Source organism: Bombus flavifrons, chromosome 2 (genome assembly GCF_040668555.2).
Source record: "Bombus flavifrons isolate JBK064 chromosome 2, iyBomFlav1_principal, whole genome shotgun sequence".
NCBI classification, from domain to species: domain Eukaryota; kingdom Metazoa; phylum Arthropoda; class Insecta; order Hymenoptera; family Apidae; genus Bombus; species Bombus flavifrons.
In genome coordinates, this window is record NC_138443.1 from 888,023 (window position 1) to 914,413 (window position 26,391).

Here is a 26,391-nt window from a genome sequence, read left to right on the forward strand (position 1 = left end):
ACCCATCAACGCCGTACGAGACAGAAATTACCAGCGTCGATTGCAAGCCACCGCTCGCGGGTTGAAAACAGACCGACGAGCGAGACGATCGAAGCTGGAAGAATAGCAGAGACGTGCGGGAAAGAATGGAAGAAAGAGAAGAGTGGTGGTGAGAGGAGATAGAGAGGGAACAAGTAGGAAGTCTATTCGTGCCTGCTTCATTAACGGAGGCAAGGGCACCGTGGTTGAAAGAGATTGGAAGGTCGGCTGCAAAAAAGGGAAAAAACTGGAAGAAAGACAGGCCTTGAGGGGAGAAAAAGACGACCAGGTCGTGACGGTCAACTCGTGTTTCGGCTTAGCCGGCTCGCGATTGGGTCGAAGATATAACCGCGAAAACGTGGCCATACAAGCGGACCAAGGCTTTCGAGAACCTAAAATTACCTCCGATTCTTTTCGTCGATACTTTCTGATGATGCAAAGCGGTTGAGACTTAGTTTGCTTTTGATATTCCGCGTGCGAATGAATAATAATAGCAAAGACGCAGAGGGGATAGAGGTGCACGGGTTTAGGGAACGATTTAATTGTCGCAACGTTGGCGGAACGTCGAGAGAGTGTGTAGTCATCTTGTTACCGCTGACTGACGTCGCGAAACATCAACTTGAATTCTATCGAGGGAGTAATTCTATCGAGCTAGCGCAACTTGACGCGAATAACGTACATACGTGCTAATTAAAATGGGTATTTCTTACTTAATCGTACAATCTCCCCTTCCGGTGTACTCCAATTCTCGGATAATTTATATAATTATATAAATATTGACAAATATTGATAAATTGACAGATCGTCAAATTTGTCTTAGCTGAACCATTTTTAGAGACTATCGTTAAGTTACGTATTCCGCTACGTTAGATCGATAACATTGGGTACGGTGCTAAAATAGTAACAGGTTTCAGACGATTGAAACCATATGTCACAAAAATATTTCAATTAAACTTCGTCCTTATCTATCTATGTTAAACTACTATTAATAAAATGATACAGATAATATAAATTATGACTAATATCGAAATATATGATATAAGATTTACATTAGCGCTTTATTGAATAATAAATTACCCTACCTTTTATTCCAATTATTAGAGATGTTATTAAAATAAATGTAGAATAGCTACTCATTCATATAGCTACTTTTTTTGTAGCATCAATTTACCTGTCAACTTATGTATTATTTGTTAGTTAAATTATTAATTATGTTTTTAATTTATTTAAAGCAAAGAAACACGAGTATCTTTTTACTTTTATAACGCAGGTTATTACTCCAGCAATGCGTCATAGTTTCTCAGAATTAAAATTCATTTTTGACGCAGCCCATTCTTTCCTTAAATATTTAATTAAACCAGACTGAAACTCGTGAGTTTCCAGTCTTGGAAACGAAATTTTTCACGATTTACGCCCCATATAACTCCATAAACGTTTCCTTAAGTTAACGTTATAGAAATTGGGACAACGTTCGCAGACATTTTCGCACGTTACATCCGTCCTTTAACCGAGCCCTGAATTTTAAACGTCCCCGCCCCAATAGAACAGGGAATTAACTTTGCACCGAGAAAGTCAAACTCGGACGGTTTCGGATTATCCTTCAGGATGTCCATATGTGCAATATACATGCATGCTGATTTATGATTCTCTCTGTAATGGGGGTGAATTACCGACACCATTCGCCGCCATAAATCTTCGTGGCTTAAATGAAACTTTCACTACGCTTAATTATGAGCTGAAATTTTCTTTCAGCTCAGAAAGTTGCCTCTGATTTCATCAGCCTCAGCGAGATAAAGTACTAAAACGTATTAAATTTTCTTGTGTCACCAGATATTGCTCTCTCTCTCTCTCTCTCTCTCTCTCTCTCCTTCTTTCCGTTAAGACTGTACCTACATTACACGAAATAAATATATTTTTTCTCCCCAATCTTGTTATTCGCTGTTCTTCTTCGTTCCTCTCTTTCCGGTTTCTTCTTTCCCTTTTTCTCGCTTTTTTATCTCGGTCGAGGAGCCAGCTTTTTCCGGTTTCTCACCAGCCGGAGTTTCGTTTAAGATCGTAAACACCGCCGAGGCACACCACCAACATTTTTTAGCATTTCGAAAGGGTTTTCAAATCGTTCCACGCACTCGGTCGAGTCTTTGACGTTGCATTAGCCGACTCGTTTTTATGAGAACTTTCTTTTACCATGAACACAATAACTCTTTCTTCGCGAATGGTGTGATTCTTTAGACATATGGTCACGGTTTGCGTTATGCTCCTTTCTTCTTGTCTCTGCGTATTTAAATTTCTGTTCTTTTTCTCCTCCTTAATTTTTTTCGGTAGTGGTTATTGTTTCCCCTCCTTTCCCAAATGTAGTATCATTAAGGAAGTTTCTCGCAGTTAGCTAACTTAAGTCTCCGTGTTTGAAATATTTTCTTTCTTTCGGTTTAGCTATTACATTACACTTTCTCGAAATTACTTTCTTATTCTTACCTTCGAAGGGAATCTGAAACAAACATTTCAAGATAAGTACTGGATGTAACAGAGCAAGGTATATGTAGATAAAAATAATAAACTGAACTATTTTAGTATTGCTAAACTTTTCAGTATGCTTTCAAATAGATTTATGTATAAATATTTAAATAGTAATTAAGCTTAATTTAGTATGGTTACCTTAGTTGGTGCTGTTGATCAGCAGATACATAATTAGATAATCATTAACTAGTTAGCGAGTTAGTACAATTTTGTACAATTTTATAGACGACAAAGAAAGTCTATCTCTTTCAGTAAACTTAGAGTTTTCTTATATTGTGTTTTATTAGAAGTGATTACATATTCTTGCATATTTTTAAGTTGCGTCTTGCGTCTTCAAATTTGCAGCAGCAAAGTTCGATGACACTGTTGGTGTTGCAATGTTCATAGAGTTTGGGATTCTGTTTTTTTTCTTTGATAAAGCACGAATTCATTTCTTGTGAAAATGTCATGTATATTTTAAAAAGATTATTTTGTCTCTCTTTTCAGTTTATCTCGATGAAGGTTTTTGACTTACTTTTCATTCTAATAGTTATTTCAATTTTTTTTTTTAGTTTTTTGTAGCCAATAATATGTTTTTATATATCATAATTACCGCTATTTTGTGGTATAGGTTAGACCGTTAGGTTTCAATTAACCATTCGGACATCAAACTTTAATACAGAAGTTCAAATACGAATCCATAACAAATAATCTCGTAGAGCATTCACGAACGCAACTACGAATACACTACGATGAAATGGTTTTCGTTATATTCACGAATAAATGAAAAAATCGCCTGATACAAAAGCTAACTAATAAAAAAAGCATCTTTGCGTAAATAAAAAAAGAGTTACGAACGCAGAATTCGCGCACGTTTAGAATATACATAGCCATAAATCCAGCGTAAAATCAATAGCTCAATATCAAAACCCTCTCGATTGTTGCCTGCGATGAAAAAGAATTTTCAATACGCAAGCAATCGGCACGACATTTTCGTACAGGTCTAACAGAGTAATTGAATGCGTTCTAGCGCATATTCTGTCGGAGGAAATCGACATATGTATACTGACTGTTCAAAATATTCGAATTACGTACCTGTTCGTCAAACTATTTTACGGCACAATACTGAACAATCATCGATAAATTATTTAGATAATATTTAATGGCAGTATATTAATTAAAATATTTCAATCTCATAGCTATTACATCTATACAAATTATCCTTTTGTAGAAGCGGATAATATAATTTCATCGTATTCGGAGCAAATAAAATCCATTCATAAGAACGATTTGTCTTTCATACTATAGGACATGAACATTTCATGAAATTTATTCCAAATTCCCTGTATCCACGACTTAGTTATTTGTTATTTAATTGATGCAAAATATCGTTCGGAATATCTTCTGGAAATCGAATTCCAAAAGGTACACGAATTCGATGGAATCTACTTAAAATCAAGTTCACGCAATCGAAACTGAAATATTAAAATTTAGGTAATTAATAGTGGGATAAGAAACTTTACAAGTAAAAAATGATCCGTGAAATCTTTCTTAACGCTAAATACTCGATTACTGAATTTATATAAGTGTGGAAGAAATTGCATAAAAATGATCGATCAGTGAACTGAAAAAGTGCGCTACAATAACTAAAAGAAAATCTTAACTAACATTAACATATTTTAGTTAAATACTCGTGTAGCATTACGATTTACTATCGGTATAGATATACATAAGGTAATAATATTAACTTTCAATATTTTCACGGAATATCGTCAACAGAAAGAAAACAAGCAGCTTCGAGGAAAACACTGTCACGTACGGTTGAATTAACGTCCCTGATTAATAATGTATAATCGATTCAACTTATCACTCTACCTATCTACAAGTGCGCAAATCCAAACGTCCGGATGTGACAAATTTCTTCCTCGAAAACAAAGTCCATAATTTTGGACGTTACTATACTTAAACTGTACAGTATATTTCAGGTCACGTACGTCTCGGTAAACGTTCTTTTCGAATCAAGATAGAAAATTTCACGGAATTGAAAGTAACATCCCCCGGATGGTATCAATACCTTTTTTTTCTTTTTCCCTCCTCTTTCCCTCTTTTTTTGTTCCGTCGCTAAAAATAGAATCATAGTCGGGCAAATAGAATGATACCAATCACGGTATTGTCGTGATAACGCGATTGCCCGTTATGAAGTTTTCGAACTGGCCCTTGCCCCCGCACCGCGCCGCCCCCAGCTATTTCATCGGGACAGATTTCCACCAGATGTTTCTACCAGGACGACATACCGAATGACTTCCACGCGGAAACACGAATTCATCGCATCAATGACGAGGATATCAATTTCAACGAAAAACTGCCTCTAGAAAATTATATTACGCGTATATGGCAAGAAAATATTTGCTTAAAACAGATTTATTAAATAAAAAGTCAAGTTTACGAATTAACAGATTTTTCAAAATCATTTGATCTTTTTTAATTTGATACATTAACGAACTCTTTAAAATGTCGTTTCAGATTTCTACAAGTGTTATGCATTAACAGATATTTTAAATGAGAGCTCAAGTTATCTTGTTTTCAAGCTTATTTATATTACCTTTATCTGAATTTTTTATATCGCCAGATTTATTATAATTACAAACTGCATTTTTTACTAGGCTTTTTTACTCGGATGTTTTTAATAGCCGGTGTCGGTGCTAAACTTTCTAACTTTTACAAATCGAAACGGTAGCGATATGGTAATGTTAAACCTTACAGTATTATTGTAAGACGCTTGATATTAAATATACTACGTGCTGTTGTGTGTCATTTTGTTAATAACATTACGTTGCACACAAAATATGTGAACAGATGCACAGATACATAATAAATTTTTAATGTTTCAATCTCTAAAAGTAAATTTTCCCAACGAAATTCCTTCTCAGACTATATGTGATTATGAGAAGAAATATCTTTCCATACATACATTTGGATTTCTCCTTTGAAAAGCACTGTTCGTATCGAAAAGCAGTATACATACATATGTATATAAAAATGTCACCATGTAAGTATGAAACGAAAAGGTGAAAATCTATAGCGACTGCAGGAAGAAGTTAAATCTGATACATCGATATAGGTGTCGATGTTTATTATGGAATGGCCAATGTGAAATTGTACCGTGAAATTCAAGATATTTTGAATCGATATTGTTCGCATAAATAGTAGATTTGAATCGTTGCTATATCCTGCATAATAAATTTTGATAGAAGTCGCCAAGTTTCCTAATTATTTAAGAAACGATGATAATCTTAATTTTGAAATCTATACTGTTATTTAACGTAGAAAAAGCTATTCGTATCGAGCGTAGGATACAATTCCCTTAAGCTAATACTGGTTTAATAAAAACGAAACTTTCCTAGTAATCGATACTAAAAAATGTAGGTATGCATTTTCCACGATTTTCGTCTCGTTCAAAATTACGTTTCTCCTCCTCTTTACTGGCACTTTGCTTCTTATTTTACGGGATCCTTTCCTTCAAAAGTACACAGTATATCAAACCATTTTTATCCCTCTTCGTCGCTTGGCCATAGGGTTATAACTTATAATATACGAAACGTCCATTCGAACATAGTCTTCTATAATGTTTGCCTCGCACTTACGTATTGGCAAATACAAAAGTATCGCAGAAATATGACGTAATATTTCTACCCGCGTCAGGATAAAAACTATTGCCGTTTGTTTCAAGAAGACATTATAGCTATGCTTATATCGTTTCTCGAATAACGTTAGGGTCTTTAACTTCATTCTTCCTGAATTTCCGTTCGTTTATGTGCCGTAGACGAAATTACACGTAATATTAACCTTTTTTTTTTGCACGTGGAGAAAACACGTGATATTAACCTAGCTACCAGCAAAAGAAAAAAAGTAATATCAGCCTCCGAGATGAGGAAAAAATCAAACTTGCGAACGAACAATAAAAATTTCTAGAACTCTCGACGTTTCATAGAAACGAGAGTTAAGACAATAATTAAAAAGCGTTACTTTTAAATGAGAGAATTCCTCTCTTTTGCGTTAAACGGTGAATATTTAAATCTTAATTGCGTAGTTGAGTTTAGATATGTATCCTGTCTGTGCACTCTTTCTTATCAAAATAAGGCAAAGACACAGAAATAAGACGAAGAAAGATGATGAAATAGGGAAAACTTTCTAAACTCTCCTTCAATCTCATAGAATTGGGGCAGATGTTCTAATACATTTATACGTAGAACGAAATCTGTTGATATAGAAAAATAAAAATAAACCTACTTATGAAGATAAAGCAACTTTAAGATCTTTAAAATATCATCACTTCCAGAATAAAAGGTCACCGGATCATGTGCTATTCGGAACTATTTAATATTGCCTAATGATATTTCGTTCTGTTTCTTATCTTTCCAGTTTCATAGCTATAAGTTACCCTAGTTAAGCGGGTCACATTGTACGTAAGCCCATATTTTGTTTACAAGGAATAAAAAAAAGCAATAAAACGGAAGCGTGCGCAACTCATACGTCAGTAATACAAGACATGCCGATAGGTACCTGAAAATTAAATTTTTATTCAGCTGTCTGCCGCAGGACATTCCAAACTCATCGTAATTCCTCACCTATATCCAATGTGACTGATCGATCTGACATCGGCTCTGGGACTGATAAAACTGGCGCTTTCAATAATGACAACTAATAGATATTTACATATATATCTTAAATCTACGTTTATCGTCGTTTTTATCGTTTTAAAAACGCGTTGTTTTTATTCGCACCATCTATATGTGCGGATAACAAAATATTATAAGACTGATACACAATGAATGTATATTTGTTCATTTGTTCATTATGTATATTTGTAAATGTAAAATATTTCGTTAAAAGCAAAACACAAGCATATTTACAGTTGAGCTTCGCTTGGAAATCTGCTATTGAACGCTGTTGATCGTTGTGTTTGAAAGCGTATAAAAGGTTCCGAAAGGGGAGTTAAATAGCAAAATGTTTTAGCGCAAGCAAGTTAAACGTTACGTTTGTACGATTTCTCATCAGACATATTTTTCTTTTAGTGTCCAAGAGAAATGTATAGGTAAATTTATTTTCTTCTTAGTATAATCATTATTTTTCTGTCGAAATACGTACGTACCCAATATGAAACACGTTGAATGTACGTAATGTTCATAATGGTGCTACTGATGATGATAATACAGAATTCTATTTATTTTGTGGCGGCAATTACAAGAGGGACAATAATAATGAAAAATGGGTTTAATGTCTTCATTGGGATCACGAAGAATGTGCTTTAAGTTATTCGCGTGTTCAACGTGTAGGAAACAAAAAAAGCTAATATAATATAAATCAAGAATATGGAAGACTCTTATATGTCATTTTTATTTAAGTTAATATTCATTTTTCATAGCGAAAATAATGTTCTTTGCGATTTCTTTACACATTTTCCAGCTGTTCCATATTAGATACCTCTTTTATAACTCGCCGCATTTAACTTCTTTTTTTACAACTTTTATCGTGACTTCAAGGTACTTAAACTTTTGCGCAGTTACCATACAAATGTCTATTTACTTTATCATTTTTTAACGTTAGTTTCATTGAAAAATGAACGTGTTTCACTTTTGGGGAAGCTCCAAAAATCAGGTGTTGCATATTACGTACAGTTTCTCTAAATGCATTTTGTGAAATTGCGGTTTATAAAACATTAACGTAAAACGGAGCTTATGTAAAATTTTCGTCTCTTTATACTTCTTATTCCATAAACTTTCTTTTGTCCGCCAGTGTATGAATGCGGATCAGCCTTGTGAAGGTTCTCACCTTCTCATCGATTATCATTTCCAAGGAATATTAAAATCCCTCTGTCAAACGTTTCGCGTAAACGACCGCATTCAATTCAATTTATAAGGTTTCATGTGGTGGGATTTTCTTTTTAAATGGGACGTACGAAATAATATTAAATATTGTGGTTCGCCTCGAGCATACCTTCGTACGTTCATAAATTTTGAAAGCTTTTTGCGATTTTTAGGGGACTAAAACGAATTTTACAATTTTTCGACATTTTAAAAAGTTTAGAAATTTTCATCCATTCGCTACCGATCGTATTTCATCTGATTTTTCCGTTTTCACCAAACGTTAAAGCAAACAATGAATGTAGTGTCGAACTGCAATTCGACGTATTCTGCGTTTTTCTATTGTTGTTGAAAGGGAAATTTTGTATCGGTGACCAGTGCTCCTCATGGTAGTGAATATGTCATACTTTGACAAATCTGATATATTTTAAACCACAAATTTTCAATCTTTTAAGTACTAAATTAATGAATATACATACAAACAGATAAAATTTTAACGCAAACAATTTTAATACTGGATTAAGAATTATAGAACCGATGTTTCGCTTAGCTCACGTTACGCTACGATGTATTTAAAATATATTTAATCTCATCAAGCCTGTATACGTCCGCAAAATAATCGAAAAAAAGAACCACGTAATTGACAATCGTGCGAATAATCGAGTAAATGAAAGCAATTTAATATAACATATTACTGCTATATTTATTATGTAATTCCTGTTGTAATTTTTCATCGGTGTATACGTATTAATTGACGTTCGTATTGAGCGATTATATTCGATCGCTGTTATATCCAACCAGTACGCACTTCCAGTATTCAATTTGCACGACTAAAAAATAGATAAAAAGGAAAAGGGAAATGAAACTAAAAAAAACGGGCGTAAAAATCTAGGTAAGTCGAATGAAACAGACACGAGTAGATATTTTTGATCGAAAAGAATTTTATTTCGACAACTGTCGGTCATAGCACATGATTTACCGTACGTGTGAGTGTGTGGAGAGGGCCTTCACCTTCTTCACGTTCTTTTTCCCTCGCTCGTGGTACGTAATCTCTCTTTTCTATTTATCATGTATACGTTCAAAAAATGTGTAATCATGGAAATATAGGTACGCCTAGGTTCTCTAAAGGTTCACCTGTATGCGCGTTCTTTTTCTCACTTCTCTCTCTCTCTCTTCTCTCTCTCTCTCTCTCTCTCTCTCTCTCGTAAAATAAAAGTAATATTTTTTGTTTGTTTGTTTGTTCTGTTTAGTATTTTCTGCTATCGTGTTACCGCGCCGTAGACGGATTTTTCTTGCGACACTAAATTACACATTTGTACATCGTTAACATCCCTTAAAACTGGTTTCTCCGCTCTTTATTTTTCTCTCTCCGTTGTCTTTTTTCTTCTCGCACGCACACGTACAATCTTTCTCTTTCTCTCGAGACTTTTCTTGTCCGAGACCATTTGAAACATTTACAAACTAGGATATTCCGCGCCCCCTTTTAGGAGGTACGCGCGCGCTCAAACACACATATATACTCACGCATGCGCGCATACGCTTTACACACACTTATTTGTTTCGCAATCTTTTCTCCTCCTCCCTTTCCCTTTTATTAACAGGGCACCAACGATTGCCGAGGGAATTTTTCGTAATTCTTTCAATTACTTTATCTTAGCCCCCGAACGATATTCGATATACGTGCCACGTGTGGATATGCACCGATCTGAACACCGATCTATCAGAATTTTGTCGGAGGGATCGAGGATGAGCTAAATTCTAGAAAAACTCGCCAGTCGTGACTTGTGTTTAATATTCGAGAAGTAAAATGACAGATTTTTCAGCAGGTTTCAGGATTATTGTATCAGGAACAATCCCATGGCAGTACGATAGACGATTCTTCGTGAATCGCGTTTTCGAGGTGTTCGTTGAAACGGTCGTTAGGCAGTTCGTCGTTAGTAACAGGAAGCTTAACCTTAGTTTTTCACGAGATACTCGATTAAACGATAGGAACGACAAAGGGGGTCGTTACTATAAAATGGAATTGAGCGAGAACGTTATGCGAATATTCAAATGTCTTGTTCTCGTTTTCGTAAAAACGGCTGTACGTATGAAAATTGCATATCACGCCGAAAACGATCACTTAGTCGATCAACTTCTAAACGTTACGCATTTGCATAACATGAGTTCATCGTATATCGACACGTTACCGAACGAGACGAAATTTTTGTATTGCATTTTTGCCTTTTAAATCGATGCTTGTGCGCCAGTTTTGCAATTTTTTTTTACCGAAAAGTCGCAGTTTGCATCAAAAAGCTCACCAAAATTTAATTTGAAAATTTTGCTTCATCTGCAAAACTTTCGTCCTGAACGAGAATTGTGTACGTGAAACATAACTCGCATTAGCGAGTTTCCTTTCTGCGTACACACTTGAAGTAACAGCAAAGTCTTTAAATATAAAATATCTTATGTAAAACCAGACTTTGAAAACGAAGATGATTTTCACTATGGGTTATACAAGATTTTAAGGAAATAAAAATTACAGTTGGCTTCTGGGAATTACCATTACAATTCTTTGATGAAATATAGAAACATCAACCAAAGAATGTTCTTTAAATGTGTACCTTCTTGTTAAGAAATTTCCCATTTACTTATTCTGTTCTAAAATACTGGAAGTTACTGTCGGTTAAATGTAAAACTATACATATTGTAATTGTACAATACATAGTACCGAAGAAATAAAACTGAACGATACATGAAAGAACGTATAACGCAAAAGAAAAACCTTTATACCTATTTACAAAAACTCATAGAAACTGTTAAAAGATACACCGTTATAAATTTATAAAATTTCTATGAAAAATTTTTTGGTCACTTTTCTAAGCTAATTCTAGCATCAAATTTAATTTAAATAGAAAAATAATCTTATCCAACTTTTCAATGCAAATAGCCCAATTTCAACTTGAACGCTCGACTAATCGCGAACATACGGAAATAAATTTCACCATGATTAATGTCGCGATTGCAAAACGAAAGCAGCCGCATGTAATGTGTTATGTAACACACTCGAGATGACGATGACGCATGAGTGTTTGATGATTTGCACGAAATCAAACAGAAAGACAAAGCCTGGTGAAGTTAATTTAACACGCTTATCAGACATGTTCAACAAACAGCTTCGAAACGCATTAAGAACACCTATAGAATCGTCAAGTGTGCGTGACAGCATATTATCGTACGTTACGGTCATACGTTACTTTCATACTGGCAACTTTCTCAGTGTTCTTTATCGTAACATTCCTTGCATTTCTCTTTATGCATCCATCCAAATTGTATATCCAAACAACTCACTCTGTACGATATAACCACTTATGTATATCCAAAAGCTATGCAACACCAAAAAATAACTTATTTCTTTTTCTCTCGTTTTGTTCGTGCGCGCGACAAAACGCACGTACACTAACACCTACGCGCACGTATACACACACGTTATTTATGACATATTATTCCTTCTTTTCGACGTATTGCTTGGTAAACCCTTCCAGACCGATATTAGAAATTGTATGAAAACAAGAGTTGGAGCACGAACGCAATCGGAGCACATTTGATGAAAGATGAATTAACGGTAAAGTGTGACTTTGCTATCTCTGTCGATTTATTGTATTAGCAGACACGGATTACAGATATCTCGTCAGAAGACGATGGAATGTTGAAGAAGCATGAATGTTAGATGTTTGAAATTTGTGCAACGATGTATCTTAACATGTTTAATATGGCCAAGTTTCTACGATTCCTACCTTCCACAACCATTACTGAAACGAATCTTTATATTTGAAAAATGTTTAGAACGCACGTTGGATTTTTAAAAAAATATTAAAAAAAAGATGACGTCGGTCATATACAATCGACGTTGTCACCGAAATGCTGCCTTCTTCTCGATACATGTATATGCTAAGAACACATTGAACATTTTAAGAAAACTCTCTTTTCGCAAGATGTGCTAAATGTGCTTTAAACTCTTATTCAAAGTTTCCATACAATCGTATGTTGCTGATAATCGTTACGAAAGCCGACTTGCGTGATGTCGAATATCGAGCGTCAAACAGGGGAAACACGCTTGGTACTTTTCTGCGTAATTAATCGTGATCGAACAATGGGAACGCCTGACGTTCCGTGATTCCCGGACATTCATAAATTTCGGAACATGTAGACACGAAATGATCGGAACGTACCTCGCGATCGATAAAATGGGCTGATCTGACGAATGATCTTTTTTGTGAAAAAATATAATAATCATAAAGAAACAAGACGGAGGGAACAGTCCGATATATAACTGTCGATAACTATATGGAAATCCCAAAATGGGAAACCTTCTTTAATTAGGGCAAGATATGAGTATTTAAAAAGTGCGACTTTTAAATATTCTTTGCATCGCTTATCTTTATTAATTCAAATAAATGAAATAAATTCATCAATAATTGGCTATGCTTTAGCTATGAAAAAAAGTGATATTACATAAACGGTCTTTAATGTGTTAATAATTCGTTCTCGATGGTCATTAATACGTTTCAAATATACATGTGTGTGGAAGTTATATATGTATGTATGTATGTATATATGTATTTATAATGTATGTTGAAAATTTTGTCACGAAGATATACGCTCCCTATAAGAAATCATTGTTTTCCAGCGGCGTGAGTCGTAAAATGTTATCTGTACTGTATCAAACGGTATGATCAAGTAGTACGAGTCGAGATAAATGCCACAGTATGGTAGGTTGCACGATTGTTAGGAAAGAAAAGTTTCTTCTTCGAAAAAATACCGGTAACGAAGATCAAACTACCGGTAAGGCTATTACTTATTCCTCCACTGGGAGCAATAAAAGTCTGGACGTCAAGTTCCTTAATAAAAGAAGAAGAAAAAATAAAGAAGAGGAGCGAGGAGTGGAAAGGAACTTCGCGAACTATTGAACTTTAGAAGGGCTATTTACTTCTCGATAGCTTGAAAGCATTAAATCGTGTGAATGTCCTTCAGTTTCAACTTCGATTCTTCCGCTATGCCACGTGATACAGACTGGAGAAAAATAATCTATTATTTCGTTTCGACACAATCGAAATAATACAACACCTTAGCAACATTTTGTCATCATTTTTATAAACGATCATCGCTGTTCCAATTTTCGAAATTAACTTCGCAAAGCTATTATTTTTTGTACTGTTTGCTATGTTATACTATCTCGTTAATTGCTACATGTTAACAGCATAAAATAAACGGGTTCTCGCGAGATTTCTTTGTTCTTTTTTTTTAGCGTTGCAATATTTATTTGTGAGAACAGATTATGAGCGTATTAACAATATATCATATACGAGCGATCTAACAACACGAGCTCGCTACTGGAATATCAACCGAGACACGAAACGCTTGCTAATTAAATTTATTGAATTTACGGCTGAACTGAATCCTGGTTCGAAGGAAAGCATGAATAAAGCGCGAAAAGATACATCAAGCAATTAAAGTAGTCGGTATTGCATACTGCTCGATATACAGAATTTGCTTAATTACTTTGCCTAATTACTTTATATTGCTACTTCAATGTCGGCTCGGTCTCTTCACTTTGAACTTCTCTTATATATATATACGATGTCATGCAGAAATTTTCATGAACGATGTACGAACGACTTTATGAATGTATACGTATTAAGACAGTTTTCTCTATTCTATTAGCTACCTACTTGGATGTCAGAACAATTATATAAAACACGCATTGTGACGCGGCTTTTATATAATATCAAGTTGAAACTCATTGAATATTTATTACGTAAAATGGAGTAATTTTGAATGAATTATTTAAAAGTACTGAATAGTTTCTAAGAAAATAAAATTCTACAAATTACACGATAAAATTTTTTCCTCGACTGTTTATTATTATAAAATTATGTTATTTATTTCTTAGCTTAAATATTGTCTGAATAACTTTTTTATTAATAATTCTTTAAATCCGTCTTTGTTATAAAATATACGCGTTAATTGTTTCCATTTATTCAATCTATTTAAGTTCCTCATTGACTACACACTTGTATATAATATATTTGGTTGGTTATCAATATCCGAATATCATTAAGTTTTCAAATGCACGTTCACGCAAAATCGCGTATGTTAACGTTTAAATACAATCGGAAAATAATCATTTATTTAGATAGACATTTTCTACATCACGTACATGTGAGAAAAGAAAACAGAAGTAAAATAAGTGTGCGCGAAATCGAATTTCCACGAAATTAAAGAGTAACAATTTGTTGAAACTTTCTGAATCAATATCGACATAATCCAATTTAATATATTTTTTCCACAAAATCATATACATCACATCGTCATTGCAAAACTTCCAATTTACATGTTCTTTCTTTATCATGATCACTTTTCGTTATTACTTAAACTAACATAGTTGATACGCTTTGTATGATCGAAGCAAATTTATAACAAAGTTTTAGGAACTGATATTGCCAACGTGAAATTACATTAACGGAATAGATTATGGTTAAATATCTGCTCGGTAAATGGGGAGGACACTTAAACAGCAAATCAAGTAATCGGCATCAAGATTGAGCCAGCCAACCAACCGTGGCGATCCTTTCTTTAACACGAACTACTTTCTCATTATGATTGTAAGATATAACCTGAATTTATTGATAATAAACTACGCAGGTTTATATATTTATGAAAAATTTTAAAATGTAGAAGTGTTTAGATCACATATAACATGCAAAGATTTATAAAATATTCATAAAAATGTAAATTTCCGTAAACATGTGTAGTCTGGTAATAAATATTCATACTAATGGAACAAATTTGCAGTACAGGAAATCAATGTTAATTGATATTACAATAAGAAAACATATTTATCAATATATAACAGATAATAAAATTGCATTGGAAAGCAATTTTTTCATAATAAAAGATAAGACAGAGTTTTATAAACGTATGTAAACTCTTGTGCTTATGGCCAACGTTTTCCTTTCTGTAAGTTAGTAACAAAAATTTTGCTAGTTATAAAATTGAAAAACTTACATTATTAGAACGAAATTGAACTGGCAGTGAGAAATAAGCGTTATTTATTACAAAGAACTTTTGTAAGTATCGTATTTATAACTCAAAGTAATCTTTTTTTTATATGCACCTACTTGTTAAATATAAATTACTGTAGTATCGTGGACAAAAGGCCTAAGAGATATCGAGTAAACCATAAACAATGTCGCGAGGGCCGAGGCGCCGTCGGGCCCATCAATGTGCCGTCGGTCCTTCAATTGAATAGTTTCGTAGAAAGGGCCTACGTAACCATGGCCACGAGCGGTTGCGGAACACGTGCGTGGTGGACCTAAGAAAAGACAAAGGGATGCTAGAACAGTCAGTGCCACTGGAGAAGCCAGAGGGTGTGAATCGGGAAGTCAGAGAGTGCGAGTTGCGTTGTCGAGAGAGTGTGGTCCGCGTGAGAGAGAGAGAGAGAGAGAGAGCGTTGGATCCGTTGTGACGAGAGTTGCATATTAACTATTGAGTTGTCTAGATTATAGTACGTTATTGTGATTAGTTCACGTTAAACAACCATCGTTCTTCTGTTTAATCAACATCTGTAAAATCCATTCATTGTAAATAAATCATCAATATATATTTACGATACTACATTACATTTAACCGAGTGGCATAAAAAGCTTTCATTTTCATTGAAAGTATTCATTGCAAGTATAATGCTAAAGCACGAACTAGGAAGAAATTGTTCTGTAATATTTTATATAGAATTTATATGAAATTTATCTTATAATGTCGCGAGAAAGATATTGCTTCAATTACTCTTAATCGAGGCGTAATTATTAATTGTAACGTTAAATAAATAAACCATTTTGCTTATTTAAACTATTATTTCACGGACAAAATGGAATTCAGCGAATTTAACAACGTTATAATTATGGTATTTCAAATTTTAATATTCAATTTTAGATATAATGTCACGTCATAATTTCATACAAAACAATCTTTATATATTTCAATTTTTCTTAATACATCAAGATTAAATAAATTACACATATCTAAATTGGATATTCTACAATTTGTCCAGTCACCTAGCTTAATCATGAGTCTAATCTAAAAAGGAATAAATTTACTGTGATCTATAATTGTTGTGCATTACATAACAAAAAAAGGAATGCTGTTTTTTGCGGATAATTTTAAGGCGATAATAAAATACTTCTTATTCATATTAACACTATATAAATAAAATATACAAATTCGACTTATGATATTATCTTTATTTTCGACGTTTCTTGTATATTCAGTCAAAGACCCTACCATTTAAATAATCTAAAAATATTTGTAGATAATAATAAAAATGATTTTTCAAATTCATAAAAAATAGATTTTACCATATCCTTTACGAATTAATGGCTGCTTTAAATATCATTAATATCGGAATATAATGTTTTCTGTAATAGTATATAGATCGAAGGCAGGTAAGGATGAATGAAGTATTTTTAGCTGTTTATAATAAGGACGGAATGAAAAAAGGTGGCGAGGGAAATTAATGAATTAGCAAACGAATATGTAAAAACAGTGGGAAAGACAGAATACTTGAGAAAGAAAGTAGAAGGAGGCAGCCAAAAGCGGCTGCTATAGGTTAGATTCTAACGTATTAAGCGTATTAAGAAAGGAAGATATAGTAAAAAGTAGGATAAATGGAGCGGTGATAAGCTGGGTAAGAGTTTTAGAAAGAGCTTAAGAACATATGTAGGTACCGAACTAAGCCGAAGGTTGATATGCGATGAATAGTGTATAATGTATAGATTAAGTATAGGATACTGTATATAGTATGGTTAGAAGGAATAAAGAGATATATATTTAAATTTCTAATATTAGATATAAGATGAGATACGTGTGCTTGGGATAGGAACGTAGACTGGGTGTAGGACTTTGAATATAATGGATGCTCTAAATGCAGTATGGAAATAAGTAAGAATTAGAAATATGTAAGTCAAGTCCTATTTCTGTGAAAAGCAACAAATAAAAAAAAAAAATATATATATATATGGCAGTACTTTTCTCCTATATAATACAAGAGATGTAATATTTAGTAACATGTTAACGAGATAATCCATCCAATATATTAATTTTTCATATACGCGAACAACACAAGCAGAGGATGACAAAAAAATTGAAACAACGTGCTTGAAGCCATCGTATGAAGAAGCAATATCTCCCTTAATCCGCTCGGGGAATATAAAGCTTCGAGTAATTGTTCGCGATACCTTTCCGCTACGACTCATTGTCAGACACGCCAGCTTGTCAGCTTTTATGACGCTCAAATGATATGGATCGCAATATTGTACGCAGTAACATCAGGAGAGCTGTATTGTGAATGTTCATTAGCCACCACTGTGACCGCACGCTATTGTGTTTCAGAGATTTGTACCCGTCACAAAAAAAAGAATGAAAAACGGAAAAGAAAAACACTACACAGACTAGAAACAAAATTCTAAATGTATTCTCCTGAGTTAATTTGTTCATATGCAAACCTTTTGTTTTTAACCCTTCTTTTATTTTTTCTTTTTTTTTTTTGTTCGTGTTATTCATTCATCCTTTTACTCGCAATTGGTGCAGATTACAGGCAAAGTACGAGTATAATTCTAATTCCATTCTAGAAGGAAAAAATCCTTTTAAGTGTATCGTCGATACGATACACGAAAAAGAATGAAACGCTGTTTTTCGTCAAACGGTTCGAAAATATATGCACAGTGGCTACAAAGTGTATTGACACAGCAATGTATTTATTGTAATATTTACATACTAGTTAATTGGATACAAATATATTACATTTCATTTCATTTAATAGTAGGTACTATCATATGACTGAAAAAGCTCTGAAAATGAAATGTAGAACCTGCTAAAAAAAAAGCTTTGTGCCAATACTTCGTGTAACCACTGCATGTCGGACATAACTGTAGCGAAAACGCGGGTGCATTTCATTCTGTCGACTTTCCAAATTTGTGAAATTATAGTTACTGAGAAATTAATAAACCATGTTGCTTCCATTTCACGTGACGTTTGCGTTTCGAAATATACATTGCGGCTCAGCTCCTTTATGAACCAGCCTATTTTGCGTTAAATCCGATTTGACCGTTCATTACGTTCATTGTCGTCAGCTTATGCGTATTTCGTTACTTTGCAAATAATTAACTCCGATACCCGATTGCGCAAACAACAGGTCATTAGAAGAAGGAAAACACTGAGATAAAATATAAATCGTATCGAGGAATGCATGATATGTTTCACTAATATGGCACACGGTGGATTGATATGTCATAATATTCGAGTGATATATATATATATATATATATATATATATACTCTAATAAATTATTACTATATGATAGTATCGAATAATATGAGTTGTTCATTGTAATTAATAGTTTCGCAAACTTAATATTAAGCTTTTTGTTCGCCTGTATGTTTAATTATACCTGTATTTCTAATGTCGAGAAATATTTGGTTACTTGATATTCGTTTGTTTCATCAATAATATTTTGATCAAAATATAACATGAGAAGAATTTGTTTGATTTTGATCGATTTCGTTGCAGGAAACGACAAAGAAAAATGGTGTTTCGTGTCAGTGACGCATAAAAAAATCGGGTAAATGAAAACAATCTGCTGTAAATATCATTACTTTCGATGCATGGACGAGTAGTCTTTAAATGTCGCATTGGCGTGACTCGGTTGCAAGAACCTCTGAACGGTAAAATAATTAACATTTCTATATATCATTCCTAGAAGGTATTATAAAATGTCGTGAATTAACTTTTTATTAACGAATAATAAAACAAAAATAGATAAACGTTTAATAACGCAGACGATATTGTAAAACACTAATAGGAACAAAATGATCGTTAAGGAATAATGTTATCGTAACAAGATGAATATTCGAGAAAGGGCAAATATTCATACAAGTACAAATAATACATGAAAGGACAAAGGGCAGTCCACGTTAAACATATGCACATCATTTATGGCTCACTTTAAACAATGATACGCGTAAATTATTCTGGACGTGATGCTAACCGTGTATTTTCGAGGAAAAAGGTGGCAAATCATTCGTGTCTATTTCTCATGACAGTAAATTTCGTGTTATGGACAGATACATAACATAAACTCCATAGTTTCCTAGTTTGCCTAATTTTAAATTCCATTCGAACACGATCCACGCGCGTTACGCGTAAACGTTCGTTACGAATTGCAACGAATAAAGTTAGATTCGATCGAGAGAGAGAAATAAAGATCGTTCCAGTAAAATCCATTGAACGCGTTCTCGTGCCCCGGTTGTCACGTGTTTTCACTGCGATTACCGTGATTTGGCCAAGATACCGGTCGGGTAACAACCAATAAACCCGTGGACTCGTTCGTCGACGAATAAAATGACCACTAGAAACGTGTCCTGTCGTGTTCTCCAGCCTGTACCACGTATTATCGATCCGCGTAAAATATACGATTCAATAGAACCAGTCAGTGTATTTGGCATGGCATTTTTATTTCCATTTTTTCCGTCGTTTTCGTATTTTATTTTCTTTTTTTTTTTTTTGTTACCTCATCACGGATACGTCGATCGGTTCCAGAATCATTGAGCAGAGGAAAGCAGCCGGCCTGAACGATAGGCGATAAACCAATCGGTAGAAATTGCAAGCACTGCACCGCATGCACTATCTCACCCTCGATCTCTCGATGCCGCGCGCGAACACACGTATACACTAGTGCACTCATACATTCTCACGTCTGCATGTAGACATGGTCTGGATCATATTATCACATACGTTCAAATACGTATATTCAGGCACACTGCTCTCAAGACACGTACGAACCATAGTCGGGCAAATACGCACACACACACACGGAACACACAGGACACAAACACAGACACAGGTTGATAACTGACCGATATTCGCAATTGGCGTTTCGGCTTACCGCTTACCGCCAAAGTGTCTAGATCAACACACACAGACTCACTTACGTAAGACACTAACGCGAGGCATGAGCCGGTCAACCAATCGCAAGCCCCTCGTTTCAGTGTTTGAGCAATAGTTTATATTCGCTTGCAATTGGTTTACGGGCTTCTTGTGCTTACTATACAGTCTTATGTAATTGATTCTATTGGCTCCGGGTAATACAAAAAAACAGACAGAGATCGAACGACGACGGATACATTCTGGGAATTGCGAACTTTTTTTTCTCACTTTGCTTTTTCTTTGTTCACCGAATTCAATCGTTGATTAGATATCTCGTTCGATAGAGGTATCGCGACGTTCGCAATTGTTATCATTCGCGATGTCGGCAATTATTCGATGTATCGATACCGACGTATCGATATTGATATATATGCACATGATATTACCATTGACGTAGGTATACTAACGCTTTTAAGGTCTGTGAAATTTCTCGATGAATCGATATCGAAAGAGACAGTGTGTCGTTACACGAATATATTTTGAATGGTTCCTAACGCACGGCAAAGTAAATCAATTTATCGTCAGGAGAATTGCAACGACGGATCCAGAGGTGTACCCGACGTCATATTTCACGCTCTACCGTTTCCGTGAATTTTCGTCCTCGAACACGAACGTCAATAACTATCCGATGTGACAATATCGCTTCCCTCGTATGTCGCGTTTCCGTTAGTTATTCCGAATCGATTCGATACTCGATCTTACTCCGACTATCGAAATTATAACGTATTCATAATTCGTACGTACCGTTGATGATGATAATAATAAATGAAAAAACTATCTGATCGACGAATCGTTAGACGCGCGACGGAAAATGGGATGAATTTTTCGAGCATCGTTACCGCGATGCGTGATCGCACGTCGGCCGTATTCTCGATCTCGTATTGTCGTCGTGCTCACAACATATCCAAATCATCTAACATCGTCTAATTACACCTTCCAAATTGACTAGAAAATTCACGTGTGTAGTATACACGGTAGCCAACACACACGGTAAATAGAAATTATTCTCTCGCGTATCTGTCTCTATCTACACATCCTTCGGAACATGCACTGCAGTCTTCTCGTAAACATTATCTTAAGAAACGGTATATTTAAACCGTATCTTTAAACGTTATGTCACTATATTCCATTTTTCATGATCTCTCTTTCGCTTCTTTTTCTTTTCTTTTTTGTTTTTGTTCTTCCTCCGAATATCCCTTAATCGTTCATATAGAAAGTATTAGCCGTCAACATTGTACTGCAAGACCACCGAAACGACGTCGTTGTTCTTACCAGATCGCGCTGACCGTTCCGTTCATTTAGAACGTCGAATAAGATATTCTTCCTATCGTGCTACACGTTGGATACACAAAACGGACGCGAAAACCTTCGAAATGAAAAGTTCTTGGAGGTTAGAAAGCCAGCGTTATTTTTTAAGAACTGGCAGATGGCGGAATTTATCGATCGAGTCCTCGACAGATTCTTCGTTTTATGTGTTCCATGCATTAGTCACGACGGCACCTTCAACTATTTCATCGACCACTGTACGTAAATCTCGCGACAAGTGGACGTTTGTTTCCACCAAGTCGGCCGAACGACTTCCCATTCTCGGTGTCTGCCACCCTTCTATACGTATGTATATCCACATACGGAATACATCTCGACCATTTCATCGATCACTCTCTCTGTCTATATATACGTATGTACGAGTGTGTAACATGTGGTATGTATATATTATACGTTTTATGTATACGCAATCCACGTGACAGGTCGACGTCCTAGTCCATCACGTTAATATCCGCGACGGAGTTCGATATTTAAATTAAATCGAGAATTTTCTTTCTTTTTCACTACCGCTCGTCCGGCACTGGACAGGACGTCTCTCAGCAGTCGGTGTCGTCCTGGTGGCGTCTACGAAGCTCCAGGTAACGGTGCCGGGCGTCACAGTAATGAAGCAGCGGTACCTAGACATCGGTTCCGGTCCCTTCTTGATAACCCTCGTCGGGGGAGCTACGCGTCGAGCCAAGGACACGCTTCAACGCAGACACCGGTGGCAAAACCGGAACTCCCTTCTGCCATACTCTTAGTTGCTTCGCCCCTGGCGGAAATTGCTCGACCATAGGTGCCACTACGGCTAGGGCTTCCTTCGAAGGGTACGTGCTCATCGGAACCGTTGTTCTGCACGTATCCCTCGCCTCCCACATACAACTCGTGTAAAGGATCTTCGCGTCGTCCACCACTTCCATACGACTATAGTCCGCTCCGCCGTAAGGAGTGATGTCTTCCGCCGAACCACGTCGCGTGTCCCTGATAAGATCAGGATTGTCAATCGGCATCAGCGACGTAGTGGAAGAGAAACAAGCACCCGGTGCAACCATCACAGAGGGCTGTTGGCTCTGATCATCGAAACGACCGATCGAACCGTACTCGTTCTCTGTTTGCAAGGCCGCTGCTTGAGGTCTTTGAACGTAGCTCAGGTTTAAAGACACCGGTGGCTTCGATTCCACACCGAACGACGTCGTTTCGATTTCTTCGTGTTTTCTGCGAGTAGTCGACGTTGCCGATGATGGATTCTCGTTGTTACCACCTGTACTATCGGCGGACACCCCTTCCGCAGGAACCGACGACTTCACGTCTTTCAACGGCATTCTTCGTAAACGAATGAACAACACGAGAATTATAAGGAGTATAAAGAGAATGAGCACGACCAGAGCGGCGGATATACCGGCGATTTGGCCGGAACCGAGAGTAGACATGCCAGCGGTTCTCAGGGATACGTGAAGAGTGAAATTCGCCTCGACGCTACCAGCACGATTTTCTGCCACGCAGTAGAACTCGCTAGAGTCCGCTTCCTGAGCGTTCGTCAGCACTAGCGTACTTCTTTTCCGGAACTGACCCTCCTCAAAGATCAAAATCTTTTGATACCCACTGAATGCCGAATGGTTGGTCAGCAAACGTCCGTTCCAATACCATTTCACCTTGGCCGGTGGTATCGCACTAACTCGACACACAATACTGGCATTTTCGCCTATCGTTGCCTCGGCGTAGCGACTAGCTATCAGGAGAATCGGTCGACAGGCAAAATCGTCGATACTCAAATCGGTAAAGGTACGATTCAATAATTGTTTCGGACCGTGACAAAGGGGTGCTTGAAGGGTCGGCAAATTGTGCTTTACGAGCCACATTTTCATCTCGCGTAAATGGCAATCACAGATCCAGGGGTTATCGTGAAGTTCTATGCTCGTGAGTTTGTTCAACGGCTCGAATGTGCCGGGATGAAGGGTCGATAACTGATTATTGTTTAACTTTAAACTTTCCAACAGTTCCAAGCCTCGGAATCCTTTCGCCTCGATCTCAACCAGTTGCGTGTGAGACAGATCCAACTTGACCAGATTCGGTGTACTCTTGAACGCGTGCGAGTGAATCCTCTTGAGAAGATTGTTGGACAGTACGAGATCCCTGAGGAACGGTGTATCCAAGAAACTTGCAGTAGGGACCACCGTTAAGAGGTTGTGGCTTAGATCGAGCTCTACTAGATTCGTAAGGCCAGCCAGTGCCTCGCTATCGATTCGGTCGATACGGCACTCGCGTAGGTAGAGACGCTGTAGATTCGTCAAACGTACACGTTTGAAGATGTTACTCGGCAGGGTCCGAATGTCGTTACCGCTTGTGTCCAACACTTGCGTTTCCGGATCGATCCACTCCGGTATGCTAGTCAGGGCACGATTTACACACTCGACCGTGCGCTTCCCGCTCTTCCACTTACAAGAACACTCGACAGCGCACTTGTCGCTGGTCACAATGCCCAGCAACGTCGTCACGTAAAACAAGAACACCGAGATTTCCATGACGAACACGTTTATTATTGTCGAATGCTGGTCCTGGTTACGATAAACGCTATCCGCCCCGACTATTTTGCTCGAGGACGCTAGCCTCGCCAGGCGCATCAATAAGCGAGGAATGTTTTCGCTCTCCCGAGAAAATACTCTGTCAACAAGCTTACGCCCATTTTTTCCATTTCCTTCTTCGAGTAGGCTTCGGTGGCGAGACACCTTCGATCGTTGTTCTCACCTTCTCCCGTCTCCTTCTAACGACACGTTCAGTTCCTCCTCCTCGTATCGTCGAATAATACGACCGCCACCTCAGCCTTTATAACAAAGTTTACGCGAACCCTTCTCTCCGTGTAGCTGTTGCAGTGCAGCACGGCTAATTATGCAAACGAGAGGGTCGGGATTAAACGGTCTCGGCTCGTCCATTCGTGAATTCTTCTGATTCGTCGACTCGGCGACCGCTCGACGTACGATGACGAATACTTCTCCTTTGATCTTCGAAGGATACGCGATGATCGAAGCTGACCGAATTGGTATTTTCGGCAAACTCACGAATCGACGAAAACCTCCGCCGTCTCTTTCCCTGACTCGTCTTCCCGTATTTGTCGGTACTTGTCACACGCGCGCGCGCACATTGAGATACATACGAGCACGTACGAGTAAGCATACACCACGAGCGTCCGTCGTTCTTACGTAAACGCGTCGATCAACGTGCACTTGCCGTGAAGCTGACAAAAACCAACTCCACGATTCACCATCGATGAGAACCAATAACGGCAACAACACCACCGTCGACGGACGGTACTCTGCACCACCACCTTGGACGACGCGTACTAACGCGAATCACCAAATATACTCGCGATACAGACCGAAGTCCTATCTCGTTCTCGCGTTGCTCCGTGCCCGAGGCGTTGTCCGTGCCAGGCGATCTTCGCTGGTTCGCGTTCCCCGTTCTGTTTTCCCAACCGATTCTCGCTACCTCTTTCCTTCTTTCTCCTCTTTGTTCTTTTTTCTCTCACTCCCGATATTCGTCGAACGCGCAAAACACTCGAACCGATGGCACGGACGCTCGTCGTGAAATGAGACTATGAAAAGCCCGGCACCGAACCGGAGAGACAGCCTGTGCTCGCTTTCTCTGTCCTTCTTTCGATACGTCGTTGCACACTGCCAGGAGGGAAAACGCCGACGCGAAGTAGGGCGCACCCTTCTTCCACTCTGGCCAGACTATATACACAGGGTGTACACACCACCACCGTGATTCCGAGCACCCCTTACGGCGCCTTTCCTCTCCTCCAGTCTCATCCACCAGCATCCTTCACCCCCTTGCCTAAGCCAGCTCTGTTCGAACCCCTATCCAACCCCTCTACCCTTATGAAATCCCCCCCCACAACCCCCGCCACTCCCATATAACCAGACACAGCTCGTGCGCTTTCCCAACCGGCTAGAGAGGGGTAGTAGGGATCGTTTCTACTCCCTACTCTTGGGCACGAGCCACCCCACCTTCGTACCAGCGCTTTCCACCCCTCTAAATGGGGTACACGGGTGTACGGGCGCGCGCACAACCTACTAGCCACTAGATACTCTCGCTGCCGCGCCGTGGCTCCTCTTTCCCCAAACTATTCCACGTTTTCCTACCGAGTCTCCTGACCTCACTCCCACTTTACCCCCGTACGTTTCTTCCTCGCACATTCTCTCTCTCTCTCTCTCTCTCTCTCTCTCTCCCTCCCTCTCTCTCTCTCTTTCCCTGTCATGGTTGTGCCACCCACAGTCCTCCAACCACCCTTTTCGACGTATCGAATGCTACGTCACAGTGGCGAGATATACGGCTACTTCACAAAGTGGTTAAATGCACTGCCAGATTACGGCTGGCTTGCTAGAGGGGTGGATGCAATGGAAGCGGCTGGAAAAGAGAAAGAGAAAAGGCCGACAACAGCAACGGTGGTTACGATATCGTCTATCGGCTACCGTCAACCGCCACAGACGGTCTCTCTCTCCTCGCGTCGTTTTCCGGCTACAATCACAGAGCCCTGGAAAAGTCATTCTTCCCCCATTTTTTTTTCTCCTTCTACTTTCATTCTTTCGCTCGCGTGTTCTCTCTTCCACCAACGCGATTCTTCGCTGCTCGCGTTTACATTCTCGAGAAGTTTGCGCGTGTTTCCCCATCGGCCCGCCTGGCCGGCTCGCTGCC

General features: G+C 37.5%; 1 protein-coding gene across 1 annotated transcript; it reads right to left on the reverse strand.

Annotated features, from left to right (window-relative positions):
* Positions 1–19,938: 19,938 nt before the first annotated feature.
* Positions 19,939–25,478, reverse strand: LOC138189570 (leucine-rich repeat-containing protein 24). Its single transcript, XM_069131598.1, has one exon. The coding sequence runs from the start codon at positions 24,318–24,320 to the stop codon at positions 22,338–22,340; it is 1,983 nt and encodes a 660-aa protein (XP_068987699.1). The 5' UTR covers positions 24,321–25,478; the 3' UTR covers positions 19,939–22,337.
* Between the last annotated feature and the right edge of the window lie 913 nt (positions 25,479–26,391).